Below are 17,416 nucleotides of genomic sequence, written 5' to 3'. Positions count from 1 at the left end.
AATAACATTTTTGAATTTAAACCAGTCTCCCAGAGAATATCTTAGACTGAAAATCAATAAGTGGTGTGATTTAAGTATAATGCAAATATATGCACCCACTTCCAGTCATTCAGATGAAGAAATTAACTGTTAATGAGGATCTCTCCAACAGTCCATATCACTAAAAACTGTAATGGGAAACTAACTGTAAAGTATGCAAGAAACAACACGGAGAAAGTGCTTTAGGTGTGCAAAGTATGGGCCAAAGAAATAAGAGAGGACAAAGGCTTGTTAATATTATGACCTTTTTTCTTGACCACTAGTATTAATATATTAAAGACTTAATTCGGTATGTTAGTCAAGTAAATAATTGTTTAATATCCGACATGTTTCACTGACTAATATCTGTCAGCATTTTTCAGGGATACACTGGTAAGCAATGAAAAGTAACAAAAACTAGGAAACCAACCGACAATTCTAAAAATTATATAAAGTTATCACTTTGCGTGATACAATACATGTGTCGCAAGAACAACGTTTTATTTGTTGAGATATTTATTGTAATATTCATGAAAGTTCATTTCTTTTTGGTTAAATGATCTGATTAGAGTTTTCCGTATATCTGGTAGGATTAGGCCTTGATTCTTATTTAAGTTACCTGTTGAACGGGCGACTGTAGCAGCTTCTTTGAATGTTCTGGAATGGTAGTTTTCTTCTATTTAGGGCATATGACTCATATCCTACTCAATATTATGGTTGGTAGAGGTGAAGTGGGAAGAAAGTCCTGATATATCTTGTCTGTTATTCCTTACATAGGAATAACAAGACAAGAACTGAACGGGCTGCTACAGTCGCCCATTCAACAGGTAACTTAAATAAGAATCAAGGCCTAATCCTACCAGACATATGGAAAACTCTAATCAGATCATTTAACCAAAAAGAAACGAACTTTCATGAAAATTACAATAAATATCTCAACAAATAAAACGTTGTACTTGCGACACATGTATTGTATCACGCAAAGTGATAACTTTATATAATTTTTAGAATTGTCGGTTGGTTTCCTAGTTTTTGTTACTTTTAATTGCTTACCAGTGTATCCCTGAAAAATGCTGACAGATATTAGTCAGTGAAACATGTCGGATATTAAACAATTATTTACTTGACTAACATACCGAATTAAGTCTTTAATTTATTAAAGACTTGTTAATTTGAGGAAAGCAAAGGATTGTATACAGGAAATACTTTCTTTAAAAAGCAAATTAAACAAAAATGGACTTGAAGATCTCCAAATGGAGAAGTTGTTAGAAATTGATTATATTATGGTGAACAACATGGAAATACTAAAAAATGTATCTGTTATCAACCAGTTTAATTATGATAGCGATCACAGGGCTACTGAGAGCAAAAATAAAAATAAACATCAAGAGGGATTATTTTTGTTAATGAAAAAACCTACACTTTTAGTGTAGGTTTTTTCATTAACAAAAATAACATAAATAAAAATTTGAGGAAATAATGGAGGGAAAGTTGAAGGAAAAAAGTATGAATGAATTAGGCTTATCTGATCGAATGGAGGAAATAGCATCAACAATAATAGAAATTACTAAAAGTTGAAGAAAATCTTTACCAGCATATAGAACTTTTAGAGATAAACTTACTTTACAGGCACTTGATCTATAAAAAAAAAAAAGGAAAAATTAAGGAAAAAGGAGACAAAGAAGTAGCAAAGACAATATACATTTTGTGAAAATGCAAAAATTACTTAGTCGTCAGAAAATATAATTTAAGAATATTTATTTATTTTTGTTTTCATAACAGAAAACAAAAAAAAAAACTCTGAAAATTATCAAACAAGGGTTACATGGAAAGAAAATATGGATTCCACAATTGAAAAATAAGCAAGGAATAATACAATACAATAGAGAAGAAATAATGAAAATATGTAGTGAGTTTTATAGACCTATATGCAGGCAAGGAAACAGATACAAATACTCTAATATATTTAGATGAGGCTGATACAGAACTACTCATCATGATGGAAGAATCATGGAAAGTCCTCAAGTCAGCAAAGAATAATAAAATTCCTGGAGAAAATGGCATATTAGTAGGACACATAAAATCAGGAAGTTCACAGTTTCATATAATTAGATATGTTCAATAATATTTTAACTACAGAAAAAATTCTAATGCAGTGGCATTAATCCTTGATTATTATATTACATAAAAAATGCAGCAGAGATGATATCGATAACCATAGGCCAATTAGTTTGCTATCGTAACTGTACAAAATGTTTATATCCATTATATTAAATCAGATCACAAGGTTGTGATCATTCTGGGATCTTGGCAGACCCCAGAATGGTCTGGAACTAAAATGACAGAAAGAAGAAGAAATAGTTTAAAACATCAAGCCATCCCAACAAAGTATATCGGATTATTAAAAGCTGTGTATATCAAAACTCAATAGCCAATATAAAGCTAAAACATTGGGGAAAGAAATTTGGTATTGGGAGATAAAGTAAGGCGAGGAGAGCATGTAAATGCCAAATTATTTTCCGCTACATGTAATGTAGCGGAAAATAATTCTTCTTTAAGAAGAAGTCTTTAAGACCATCCTATGGAATTGGCATCAATGAAAAAAATCTCAATCACTTAGGTTTGCAAATGACATTGTTCCTTTAGCAAAAAAATAAAGAAGTCCTGGAGATGCAAAATGGCTTTGACAGAGAAAGCAGGAAGAACGTTTTAAAGATTAATCTAAGACCAAACTGATGGCAAATTCAAATCAAATCAAACTAAAATTAACAGATAATCATATTGAAATTGTGGAGGACTATATTTGCCTTGGTCAATTAGTTAGATTTAAGGAAAAAACAAGACAAAGAAATAAGTATAAGAATCATATAAGAAAACAAAGCATTTTGGCTGTATAAAGATTATCTGTTAGGAGATTTACCTATATGCCTACTCTTTAATATATACATTTTTCTAGTGTTTGCCTATGGAAGTGAGACAAGGGCAACAACTAAAAAACAGGCAGACAAGTTGCATGTGACCCAAAGAATCTTGGAGAGAAGAATGCACCACATAACAAAAAAGGGAATAGAATAAGAAATATCAGAATTAGAGAGATGATAAGTAGAAGATATTGTGAAGTGTTGGAAGGCATGTAAATGGAAATGGGCTTGCCATATTAGTAGACTGCCAGATGAAAGGTGGACAAAATTAAGCACTGCATGAATACTAAGAGAAGGAAAAACTGCCAATGAAAACGATGGAGGGATGATCTACAAAGATTTCACATGAGATAGTAGACATTGGCTAAAGATAGAACTTGAAATTGGGGGGGGGGGGGGAATATATCCAGCAGTGGATGGAAAGAGGCTAAAGAAGAAGAATGCAGATTTATCAAAACCAAATTGTCCACAATCCTCATTCATCCATTTTCAAAGTGAATACTTAACAAAGGGGAGCACTAATATGAAGAGGATTGTATATTAGGTCAGAAGTCTTAGCCAGTTCTCCACACTGCTTGATGGCTATTTGGACATCTCCTTGGAGTTATCTAGTTTTGATCGTTAAGCAACTGTGGTTAACTTATCTATATGTGAATGAAAACTAATATGCTAAAATCCCACAACAATAATGAAAGACATGAGTATACAATCACTGCTGTTTGGAACAAACTATTTCAAATATCATACTCACTTGTTTAACACAGTTTGGTTTGTCTGTGTTGGAGGAGATATAGAACTGATCTATAAATGAAATTATCTGCAAATGCTGCTTTCCAAACTTATCTATTTCCTCCTGCATTTATAACCATATTATCCTTATATTCACTGACTATGTTATTGTTGATAGTGATGTTGTCTCAATGGTGCAGGACACCAGAGTGTACAGAGGATTTGAAATTGGAAGTGATCACCATTTAGTCTTGAGCAGGATAAAATTGAATTTCATATTGAAAAGAATAACACGTAAGAAAGTTTTAAAGAGAATAAATGTTGAGCAGCTCTCAGAAGTGAACTGTAGACTAAAATACAGAAAAATTGTTGAAGAAAAAATGAAAGAGTTTGAGAGCAGGAACCAAACCTTGAAGAAAACACTAATTGATTCAGCCAGAGAGGCATGTGATGAGGTTGTGTGCAAGGACAGAAAAATCAGAACTCCATGGTGGACACAGGAAGTTAAAGAGGCAGTGAAGGAAAAGAAGAAAGCATATCAAAAGTTCCAGGCAAATAAGTCAGTTTGTGCTTGTAGAGAATACAGAGACAAATGTAAGAAATCTAAACACTGCTGTGTAAAACTGGCTAAACAAAAGTCATGGGAGGACTTTGGTAAGAACATAGAAAATAAATATCAAGAACTGAAAATAAGAGCCAACAGGCTTCACTTCTTTGAAGTGAAGCCTGTTGGCTCTTATTTTCAGTAATTGTATTTGTGCACCTTTTAGCAACTCATACATTAAAGAAATAAACTCTGACTATTGAAACCTTAGTATTACATCCAGGTCTATCTACTCACTGAATAGGTAGACCTAGATGTAATAGGTCTACCTATCACATCTAGGTAGACCTATTACATTTACTAGGTACGTGACCTTCTCTCATAATGTAGAGAAGTAATACATCTCCTAGGAGCTGTGTTTTACATCATGGAAAAATACTAAGAACAGTGATCGGAGGTTGCTCCACCTTTACTATGAGTCGCACTAGCATTGCACTACCAGGTGTTGGCTTATGCTTGGACTTGCCGAACTTTATATAGTTTACTGTATTCGGCATGAAACTCTCAGATTAGATTTCCTATCTTTTATTTGGCTAAGAAATAATGTGGTATTCAATATCCACTTAATTTTGAATAAATATCAAGAAGGTGGCAAGATATTCTGGAGGTTGCTGAAGAAGCTCAGAAATGGAGGAAAGAGTGCTGTAAAAGGAATTAGAGATGATAAAGGTGACATGAAAGAAGGAGAAAAAGATATCCTTGAAATATGGAGTAATTACTTTGAAAAACTGCTAAATGAAACAAGCAGTGATGACAGCACACTGGTAAAAAACACTGACCAGGCATGCAGTCAGGAATATGTATTCCTGACTGCATGCCTGGTCAGTGTTATACATATCCATACTTCAAGTAGAAAAAGCCATCAAAAGCCTGAAATGTGGAAAGGCAGTAGGAGTAGATGATATTCGACCAGAAATGCAAGTATGGAGGTATGAAAGTTGTATAGTGGCTGCACTACATAATTCAGAAGGACTGGATAGAGGGACGAATTCCAGATGATTGGAGTAAAGTTCTAATAGTACCCATATATAAAAAGGGAAATAAAACAGAATGTGAGAATTATAGAGGTATTTCCCTACTGAGTGTTCCGGGCAAGATCTATACAAGTATACTTGAGAAACGATTGAGAAGAATTGTGGAAGAAAAGCTTGGTGAAGAACAAGCTGGATTCAGCCAAATAGAGGCTGTCAGGATAAGATTTTCACTTTACAACAAATAGTTGAGAAAGCATGGGAATATAACAAAGATCTGTATTTAAGTTTTGTCGATCTGGAAAACGCATATGACAAGGTGCCAAGAGAGAAGCTATTCAATAAGCTACAGTTATGTGGTGTTTAATGGGACATTATATCAAGCAATACTTAGTCTTTATTTGAGTTGTAAGTCAGCAGTTAGAATTGAAGGAAGTACAGGAAGATAGTTTAATGTTAAATCTGGTGTGAGACAAGGATGTACATTATCCCCTCTGTTATTCATTATCTATATGGATCACATTATGAAGGAAAGTTACACCTGATATCTTGAGAATATAGTATTCTCAGTTATCATGGTGTAACATGAAAAACAAATAACATAAATAAAAACCCCTGCATGAAAAGAATAATTTAATATTCTTGCATCCAGTATAAATTAAGTAAAATGTAAAGGTCTATTGTTTAGTCAAAATAACAAAAGAAAAGAATGTATTAAGATGTATTATGACTAAATAATGAATTTGTATTAAATAAGTAGCTGACTAAGAATTAATATGGTAATGCGATTAAGAAGGAAAGAGTTAAGTGCACAAGTATAAAAAAAAAAGAACGAGTCATGAAATACGCTATGTAAGAGGCTACAGATTAAGCATTAAGTAGAATTCTGAGAAAAGGTTTAAAAGGGGGTTAAGATAGAGGCTAACAAGAGAAATAACGGAATATCGCTTAGGGCCCATACCCGGATAGAAACTTCATTACGAGTTGCCGATCAAAATGACGTATGGCGGCCAAGTGCTACCCAATTGGTAGACAGACGGAAAACTAGTAGGAGGTGGGAAAAGACGGTAAGAAAGAGCGCCATTAGGGGAGCAGCTATAAAAGGGTTGGTAACCCCCCCCCCTCGTGGCTTTTAGTCCTTTTTTGGTTCTTTTCGAGGAGTAGGCTCTCTTGGGCCTTAGTTTGGTTTTTGAGTGGACTTCACTGTGTTCCTGAGTGGAGAGATATGGCTTATATCCTCATGTCACAAAAAGGAATCAAAGGTGAGCGGGAAAGCTATTCCCGTATTCCTATGTAGAAAGTGAAATATACCAAAGAGTCATAGGAAGCTGTGAAAATATCGATGTCCTCGTTTCGGATAGTACAGCCGGTGGCACAGATGTTTATACAGCCCTGAATTGCTAAGAAGTTATGCAAGCAAGTCCGTTCAGTAGAAGGTAAAGGCCCGTAAGTGAAGCTAAAGAAAGGTATTGTGAACTTTGTCTTATGTTAACTAGAAGTTGTTTGTGATAGGTACCATTGTCATATTACGGAACTGTTAAAGTGATTAGGGAGAAATTATAATAGGACTTTAGAATTTGATAGAGAGTGTTAAAGGTAAACTAGCTAGTGTTGATAATTTGTGAATATTTAATTGTTCTAAGAATCTTGAGTGCCTACTACATTGTAAAAGGAAAGTTAATGACATAGTTGTGTGTTAATGAAGTAAATGATTTTGTTAATATTGAATTAGATTAGTGCGAATTGAGTAATCAAGTGGCCTGAGGAATTTGAATGCCTAGTGTGATGTGTAGAGAATCGGAATTGTCATAAGTATGTGCTAGAGTAGCTAATGATTTTGTTAGTATACTTGAAGTTGAATAACCTAATAATGTGTAGTGATCTAATCTTTCCATGTTAAGTGAATTCATGTTTTGTATGAAATTTTGTGGCGGCATGATCGTAGTAACCTTTGTCGAATCATAGCCCAACTACTTGCATTAAGCTAATTTTAGTGTGTAAGTAATTTAGTGGAGTATTTTGATATGTACCATGTTTAGTGAAATAATAAACCTTTTGTTTAATGATGAAAAAAGGGTTGTCTGATATTGCTGTATCCAATGCACTGCTTAGAAACATTCGAGCCTAACCACGCGGGGAATTAATGTTAAGAAATGGGAAGTTTAAGGAATTAATGTTGAGTAACAAGAAATAGTGTCACGACTGCAATAGTAGCACTTTCAGATATTTGAGTTCCTTTCTCTGTTTATGTACAAAATATCTTAAACTAAATATCCCAAAGGGCGCAGTTAAAATACAAATACTAGGGATACTACGGGGAACAATACTCAGATATTAGTAGAAACTTTGGTGATGTTTTGAAAGTAGAAGTTAGGAGAATATAGACGAAGGCAGTTTGTAAAATAAACAAACAAAACAATCATAAGATAGGGACGTAACAGTATCAAACATGATATCAGAATTGGAGATGTTAATGTCAGCTCTTTGCTTTATGCGGATGATGTTATACTTCTAAATAAATCCGCTACAAGTCTGCAAGATTCCCTGACTAAATTGAATAACTGTTGTAATAGATATGGTATGAAGGTCAGCATTAAAAAAGACAATAAAAATATCAACTGCATTGTGAATGGAGAACTTATAGAAGAAGTAAAATATTTCATCTATTTAAGCACGATTTTTAGTGAAGATGGTAAGTTAAATATGGAAATAGACAATAGAATCAACAAAGCTGGTATGGTAGTAAGTCAACTGAATAAATTTATATGGAATAAGAGAGAAATTAGCCAAAACACTAAATTAACTGTATACATGATAGTGTTTCAACCCAATTTTAACTTATTGATCTGAGAGCCGAGTTAGAAGTAAAACACTTGACCAAAGACTAGAGATCACAGATTTGAGAGTTCTGAGAAAGATTAAGGGCATGAATGGATGGCATCGATGGCAATATCATATTAAAAACGAGGATATTAGGAAATTGATGTTGTTAGCATCCAGGAATGCATTAGTAGAGCTAATTTCAGGTGGTATGGTCACTTCAGCAAAATGGGAGAGGATAGATTAGCAAAACAAGTTTTCTCTGCCAGGTTGGCAGAAAAAAGACCCAGAGGAAGACCAAGATATTGGTGGATTGATACAGTAAAAAGTGCCTTAGAAGACAGAAATATAGGAGTCTTGACATTTAACAGACTAATTTGGAGGAAAATTGTAGATAGGAAGTTAGTAATGATGTAAATTTTTCATGTAGTACTATCATATCCTGTACACCTCTTGAGGGTATATATCAGGAATTTGATGACGATCCTTATATTCATCCTCAGATACAGTACCACAATTAATTTAGAAAGATGGCAGTAAACATAATTTTCTTTCAGTAGCAATCCTCAATGTTTAAATGAGAAGATAGATATCTTCATAAGTAACATATTAAGTGGGAAAAAAAGGTTTAATGCATGGTGAGTGATACTTTCTTCACAATGAAATTCTTTCGTTGAATAAATATTTGATCATATAAATTGCTGTTCACATAATATAAAAAACTTCCTAAACAGTAACAAGAAATGAAGCGACCACTTTGGTTTACTTTCACTGTTTTTTGCATTTACAGTTGTTTATTTATCTCATGCATAAATGCACTTCCCAAAAGAAAAAATAAATAAAAAATCATGAGCTTTTTCTCTTAATGACATGTACAGTGATCACTTCTGTGATGAATATAAGGAAAACCTGACCTGAAATATTTAAAGAACACCCAATAACTATAATGTATAATTTGTATGTATACAAATATATACCTTCCTAACATTGTGTCAGGATGTGCTGCAAAGAGGGCTGGATCTACAATAAAACGTGTATTTTCTACAACAAGAGTAATTCTTTCATCACTAGCAGCTGGAATTAAAATATTCTGGTTGGCTGCTGGCATGCTTCCACAATTACTTGTTCCAGAAGATGAATTACAATCAGAACTAGGGCTACTATTATTTCCGACTACAGTACTACAATGATCTGGAAGATGATTACGGGCTGGCCCTAACTGCTGTTGAGAATGATAAATACGAGACCTACGGAAACAGAAAATAAAACAACAATTAGTTGCATATAATTAAGAAGTTAATTCAGCAAAGTAAAATCAGTAATAAAATGATTATTGATTTTCAATGCAGATTTTATTTGCAAACTTAATTATTACTAAGAAAGATTAATCAACAAACTTTAGATAAAAAAACTGAATATACAAACTGAACAAAAGCATGATCTAAGGTACCAGCTACAATTTATAATACTGTTTTTACCACACTGCATGTAGTAGTATTACAAATAACCTACATAAATTTATTAATCAAGAACTATTTAGGATTCAGAAAACAAATGAACTTAAACTGAAGCTTAAGAGCTTGCATAATTAAATTATGTTTGACATGTACAGATATCAGTATTAAAATAAAGAGTACATGTTTCCAATAACAGATGAGTTTGATTGTTTAGTATGGAAAACTTATAAGTGAAGCTAATTTGCAAATGTCAAAAGATACATGAAGCAACATTGTTTCTAAAAGAGAAACTGCTCCTAGTACAAAAGTGGCATAGCAAATTGTCACTATAACTACAGAAAAGTCCCAACAAAAACTTCATAGTACAAAGTTAAAAAACATTTATCACAGCAAACTATTGACTATAGCAAACTATTCCTGTAGTCCCTACAAGTTTGAGATTGACTGTTGTTCTTTTATTTGACTCTTTGGAATGCTTGAGAAATAACTAGATTTAAGAACAGACCTATTAAACTTAATCAGCTGTAGAATAGGACAGTAAAATTAAGCACCAAAAGAATACATTAAATGATAAAAATATCTATGGGGAATATTGTGCATATCATCAAGTGGCATGAGGAAGCCTTAGAATAAAAAAGTCCTCAAGCAGGTTAGATGGGCAGAGAGGATCATTGTGATTATGGAATGGTATCCAGCAAGAAATGATACAATGATAGTCAGCTGAATCCTCTGTGTACACTTTGAGCATGCCTTATACTGTGACTAATCATAAAGAAAGAGCAGCAGCAAATGATTTCAGATAACAGCTTATTTATAACTTTGAAGTCTTGAAAGACATTTGGAGCAGTGGATTCTATAGAATATTTCTACAGATTCTAAGAGGAGGAACTTATCAAAACCTAGTACTGGAACACTTCACTTGCAAGCCAAAGAAGTTTTGTTGTGGCATTTTAGTTCCAGCCTACTGTACAGAAGGCAAGTGATCTGATTTTTATGCAGTACAGTTCTGATTGGCATCTAGCACAGCAGGTATTGATGATGATGCCTGTTTAGTTAGAAAGATATAGGTTCAAATTCCATCTAGAAAACACTTATATAGATGAGGAAACTTAAATTTTTCTTTTAAAAAAACTGGCCAGAAAACACATGTAAGAGACTGCAGACTATGGAGACAAGATTAATCACTCCTATCGGGCAACCATTAGGTTTTTACTAAACATGGACAGGCCTTTCAGCCAAATATGCAAAGAAAGAATGGGGATAGTACCAGTTCTTTTCAAGATTATGCAAATATGTATTTAAGAGTGTAAATGAAAATAACATCTTCATTTCCTAATTTTCATGCATAGGTTTCTGTGGTTAAGAAGTTCAATAGAAATATTCCAGTTTTGTGACCACATGTTTATTAGAGAACTGTTTTTAAAATACTAAACAACCCGACAAGTTTTGTTAGTCAGACTAACATCTTCAGGGGTAAAGATAACTAACAGTTTAAAGCACAAACTACAAGAAATTACGAAAAACAAGTTCACTTGTTCATTCGTTAATAAAATCGAATAACAGATCTATACAATCGTTAATGTGTGTTAGTTGGAGACAATGCTATTTGTTGTCGCATTCTGTGGTTCATGCTCACTCTGTCCGAGGTTTGGAGCAGGTAAATTTTTAATAAACAATGACCAAACTTGATTTAAAATCAAACCTTGTTTTTTGTTGCATTGTGTAGGAATTTTAATCATATTTGCTGCCTCTTTGAATTTTGTTGTGAAACAATTCTTATCAATATAGGACATGTTTGTTCTATCCCAGAGTACATCATGACCAGTGAGACCCTAAGCCAGATTTATGTTCTCTTTTCTTTTGTATGTCCTTTTGATGTTTGCTCATGTGGATTTCCCCTGATCTCCCTGTCTGGCCTACGTAGTAGATGCCACAGGAACAATGAATATTATAAATCCCTGATGTTTTCATTGGGTGATGTGGAGGTTTTGGAGGATGAAGAGATCTCGATATTTTTTCAAGTGGCACGAAAGTCACTTTTATGTTGTACCTGTATAGTAATTTGGCTAATTTATCTGTTACATTCTTGATATAAGGAAGGGTGACTGCATTCTTGAAGTCTTGTTTATTTAAGTTCTCAGAACTCTCATATCTGTGGACCCTAATCTTTGATCAAGTGCCTTATTTCTAGCCAAATTTCTGATCCATAACTTAAAACCAGTTTGAATGTTATCTTATGTAATGTTAATTAGGTGTTTTGGCTAATTTCTCTCTTAATTCATATAAATTTATTCAACTGGCTTCCCACCATACCGGCTTTGCTTATTCTGTTGTCTATTTCCAAATTTAATTTACCATCTTCACTAAAACTGTGCCTAAATAACTGAAATATTGTACTCTAGGTTCCATTCAGAATGCAGCTGAAGTCTTCTATGTTCTTTCCTACCCATTTTCATAGTTTTAGTCTTTTCATTGTTGATTTTCATGCCAAATTTGTTACAGCTGTTATGTAATTTAGTTAGAGAATCTTATATATATACACACACACATAAAACTTTACTTGATTCATATTTTACATAAGTTGGATTCAACCTCCTTTCCCATTAATCACACCCAATTGCTCATGTCTTTATAGTAAGTATATGTGGGTGCATTAACATATTTTAAGGTTTTTTTTTTTGTTAGTTTAGTTCACAGAATTCACACAGATTGGATTTTAATATGTAATTATTAATGCAAAGTAATACAATTCAATATAAACTGTATGAGATAACGAATGGCCAAATAAAGTATTTTTAGAAAATTTTATAAAAATGTTTTATTTGGCCATTCGACCTTCCTTATGAAATTATCAAAGGATGATTGAATAATGGCTTGTTTCCTCTCTCCATACATCTGGATAAGTGGCTAATAGTGTATCTATTTCTCTTTGCAGTGAAGTATTAGGATCCATACAAATACTAAAATATGCAGCCCTAAAACATGCAAAAGATAGCATGTCTGTTCGAAAGAAAAACTGAGGAAAAAGTAAGCGAATGCCATGCAAGCTGTTTGCCTTACAGAAGACGCTGTTAGATGCCATGTGAAAAATTCTCTATATTTCAGAATTTCTGATCAAATATCATCCACTCAACAAGTTAAATTTTTATAATTTACCAGTTTTCTAGGCCATTATGTAGTGGAGAGGAAAGATGTATTTAACGAAGTAGAGTAGTGTGCCCTCCCACGATGAGTCCTTGAACTCCCTGGAGGTGTCACGTAATAATAATAATAATTATTGCATCAAGTCCAAATTTATGCAAGTCAAATTACGTCAGGTCTGGCTGTGAATGTATGTGCACATGCACATACGTGTGTGTTGTATTTTGATTTATTTTTTAGATAATTTGGAAACCCCACTCTAGAAACCAAACATGGAATGTTTTCAAGCCACCTTCCAATAAGCAGGGCAGTGATCACACACACACACTAGGTGATAACATTCATCTCAATGCTTAAAAACAATCACAATCATCCATGCCCACAGTGGGATTGGAACCTGTAGCCTTGGTTGGAGAGCAGATATGCTAACTTGGCCAACAAGCTAGAATAGGTCCAGTTTTAGCTTCAGAAATAAGTATAGATAGGTAGGTATTTATCAATCTGGAATTTAGCCTTCACAATTAAGGAAAAACCAACAGGTGTATAATTTAGATTTCTATGAAGCTTTTGCAATGATCGAACTATGTAAACAGTTACTATTTTACCTACTTTTCAAATAGGTAAAATAGTAACTGTTTTAAATAGTAACTTTCTCTCCGATGCTATAATAGAACAATCGGTAAAGGTAAAACAACGTGAGGTTGGTTAAATAAAAAATAAATAAATAAATAATAAACAAATAATAATAATAAAAAAACGCAGTACCGTGAGCAGTACCGAGGAAAACATGGCTTAGGCAGGTCAAGGATGACCTGGAGAACCAGTGGCTGACCACTGATGTGGCCAGAGTTGTCGCCACTGATCGCCAAGAATGGAAGCATATTGTTAATGATATACAGAATCTAGCGGCACCAACAACAACAACATATTTGTTGAGAGGTCAACCTCCTCATCAATCACCAATTAAGGACTAAAGAAGAAAGAATATGAGGTTACTGTTCTATTTAATAATATCCACTGAGGATTTGTGCAAAACAAGTGATGAATAGTGAAACAATTTTTCCTCATAAAAATTAATGAAAATGAACACTTCTATTTGCTTCACTGTAAAATTAAGTACTAAAATATTATAAATACTGCACATTAATATATAATGAGTTACATTACATCCAACTCCAAACTGACTTAACATGAAAATCATTATTTGTGGTTTAACCAAATATCTGAACAAAGTCTGAAAAATCAGCCATTATTAGGTTGGTTATTTACAGTTTTACTGATAACCTTAACGATGAATCTCCCTAACTAACATTGAAAAGTCCAAAATCTATCTTTATGATGTCCACTTGTTGCAATTAGCTAAACATTATTTCCCATCCTGACATAAAATTGTTGCAAACTTTTGTTTGCAACAATTTTATGTGCGTGCACACAAGGCACCTGTCCTAAGAGAAATTTGCCAAACTTGTGGGTTTTTTTTTGCTTAAAATCACTCGAGGAATGATTTTAAGCAAAAAAAGTTTATATCAACATGAGTCTAATTTTTGATGGATAAGGAGATAATTATTTCACAATTTGGTCTCTAGTAAAGACAGCACTGTCTGACTACGTGTATCATGGTCGAGTGACATAATCTAGCCCTTGCAAACATTTTTCTGAAGTTTGTAAACACTGTGCTTTGGAGGAAGTTCTTTTATTGATGTGACATTATATATATTTCCATCATGATGGGAGCACCTCCACATTTTCTCAGACAGGTATTAAATTATCTAACCATCACTATTTCAGCTGTTGGATTGGTTGTTCGAGATCATTTATCCTTAGAACCTGACCCATTAGACTTTGTGAAGTAGTAGTTATGGAGAAGATATGAGAGATATTTCTTGAAGAGCTAGAAGTTGTAGCCCTTGGGAAAAACAATATGAAATAGGCTATTTCAAAGATCATGGATAGATCAAATGAAGGAGTTGAATGAAAAGGTGATTAGTGAGTTTTAGATAGAGATGTCAACATATTTTTACAGGTTTAAAGAAAAGCAGTCTGATTGGTAATTGCTTCAGCAGTAGCCATGAAAATACCTATATAAGAGGCATATGGCAGAAATAGAATAACTGAAAAGTGACAAGAGAGAGAGAGAGAGGATCATCCATTAAGTAGACTGTCTCTTCTGGATAGCATCAAGCATTTTCATGAAAGTTTTTGACTGTACAAATTTACTTTGACTGGGCAAATTTAGGATTAAATATGTTAGGAGTTGCACAGGTTAGAAGTAATGCCTTGAATGAAAGACGCAATGAATAGATACCAAACTTTTAGGAAACTGAGGAGTCTATGAATACAATATTGCATCATCGTCTCTTCCATAGCGCATGAGATAACAGTATTTTTCGATAAGGGAAGTTTATCCATTCTAATACTGAAATGACCTATTTGGCATATGCCAAAAATAAAAATACAATAATAAAATGATAAATAAATGAAAATAAAAACATAACAAAAAAAAAGGATGAAAATATTATTCCCAAATTCTTTAACAATGAAACAGAGTCAGATATTTATCCACAAAAGTTGATCTAAAAACTATTTCAGCAGAAATAAACAGCATTAACACTAAATAGAGGCTGTCAGGATCAGATCTTCACTTTACGACAAATAGTCGAGAAAGCATGGGAATATAACAAAGATCTGTATTTAAGTTTTGTCGATTTGGAAAAGGCATATGACAAGGTGCCAAGAGAGAAGCTATTCAATACGCTGCAGTTATATGGTGTCAATGGGGCATTATATCAAGCAATACTTAGTCTTTATTTGAGTTGTGAGTCAGCAGTTAGAATTGAAGGAAGTACAGGAAGATGGTTTAATGTTAAATCTGGTGTGAGACAAGGATGTACATTATCCCCTCTGTTATTCATTATCTATATGGATCACATTATGAAGGAATGTGGTATTAAACCTGATATCAAAATTGGAGATGTTAATGTCAGCTCTTTGCTTTATGCGGATGATGTTATACTTCTAAATAAATCCGCTACAAGTCTGCAAGATTCTCTGACTAAATTGAATAGCTGTTGTAATAGATATGGTATGAAGGTCAGCAATAAAAAGACAAAGACAATGAAAATAGGCAGAATCATTGAAAATGTCAACTGTGTTGTGAATGGAGAACCGGTGGAACAAGTAAAACATTTCAGCTACTTAGGCACAATTTTTACTGAAGATGGTAAACTAAATATAGAAATAGACAACAGAATCAGCAAAGCTGGTATCGTGGGAAGTCAATTGAATAAATTCATATGGAATAAGAAAGAAATTAGTCGGAAAACTAAATTAGCTGTATACAAGACTGTGTTCAAACCAATTTTAACTTATGGATCTGAGAGCTGGGTCAGAAGTAAAACACTTGACCAAAGACTAGAGACCGCAGATATGAGAGTCCTGAGAAAGATTAGAGGCGTGAACAGATGGCATCAATGGCAATATCATATTAAAAATGAGGATATTAGGAAAGAGCTTGACATTGTCAGCATCCAGGAATGCGTTAGCAGAGCTAATCTCAGATGGTATGGTCACTTAAATAGAATGGGAGAGGAAAGATTAGCAAAACAAGTGTTCTCTGCCAGGTTGGCAGGAAAACGACCCAGAGGAAGACCAAGATATAGGTGGATTGATACGGTACAAAGTGTCTTAGACGATAGAAATATAAGATCTGATAATGTTGGAGTCTTGACAAGTAACAGACTGATTTGGAGGAAAATTGTAGATAGGAAGTTAGTGATGATGTAATTTTGTCATGTAGTACTGTCATATCCTGTACACCCCTTGAGGGTACATGGCAGGAATTTGATGATGATGATGATGATGAACTTATAAATCCAAAATATCTTTGAAAAACTGTGAATGAAGTTTTCAGCTTAATTTATTCAAAGTAATGTTATTTTATGGAACTCTAATATTTTCTAAACTGTTTATGCCATTTTTATATGAAAGAAAGAAATGGCAGTAAGATTATTTTTCCAAAACATCGCTGAAGTGAATCACCAAAAATACTTTATGCACAAACTTTGTATCTTAAATGCTGTGAGAGGAGTGAAATAGTTATTAATATTCCAGAACTTAAGAAAGGGAAAATCATCACACATGATCATAGACAAATGTAGAAAGTTTTTTTTCCCCTTGGTTACAAAGCATATTATACTTGTCAAGAAACTATATTCTTGTTTTATTCCTTTACACAAGCATAAAGAATTAAAAAAACGGATATAACTTCTGCACTGATGTAATCTTAGAATTTTCCTGGATCGAGCTCTGAAGAGACCTCAATAAAGGTCAAAATCAGTTTAAGCAGCAACCCTTCCTACAACACAAAGCAATATGCACATTCAACAGGGAGTGTGATTTGTATTATGGGATAGTAAAGCAAATAGTAATAAGGCAATAGCCATTATATACAAGTAGACCAGTAGTAAAGATACTTCATAGACAAACTTTATTTGCTCTACTTAAATAAACTAGTATAATATACTTTGTAGCCAAGCAAGAAAACCTTCTACAACTATTTCTGATCCAGAGTATTTTAATATGGTGTTACATCATTTTACTACTTACATATAGAAAATATATGTATATGAGTACTACATTGATTTAAACTTCATATCTTCTTCAGGTGTGGCATCCGCTGATAAGACATAGATAAAGATCAAAACCAGTCTGAGTAGCGACCCTTCCAATAATGCATAACAATATTGAAGTATGGTT

General features: G+C 33.4%; 1 protein-coding gene across 5 annotated transcripts in view; it reads right to left on the bottom strand.

Moving 5' to 3' along the window:
- mri (BTB/POZ domain-containing protein mrityu) overlaps nt 1-17,416 on the bottom strand; it is a 323,678-nt gene that overhangs the window by 103,905 nt on the left and 202,357 nt on the right. For all 5 annotated transcript variants that reach the window (XM_090412595.1, XM_090412596.1, XM_090412599.1 and 2 more), the window contains one exon: nt 9,041-9,310. In XM_090412595.1, the coding sequence (XP_090268721.1) occupies nt 9,041-9,310 (270 nt within the window). The remainder of the gene's footprint in view (nt 1-9,040; nt 9,311-17,416) is intronic.

The sequence above is a fragment of the Typopeltis vanoorti genome, chromosome 23 (genome assembly GCF_054136105.1).
Source record: "Typopeltis vanoorti isolate ZY-2024b chromosome 23, IOZ_Tvanoo_1.0, whole genome shotgun sequence".
Classification (NCBI taxonomy): domain Eukaryota; kingdom Metazoa; phylum Arthropoda; class Arachnida; order Uropygi; family Thelyphonidae; genus Typopeltis; species Typopeltis vanoorti.
Note: the sequence above shows the minus strand (reverse complement) of the source record. Positions and strands in the feature narration are given on the sequence as shown.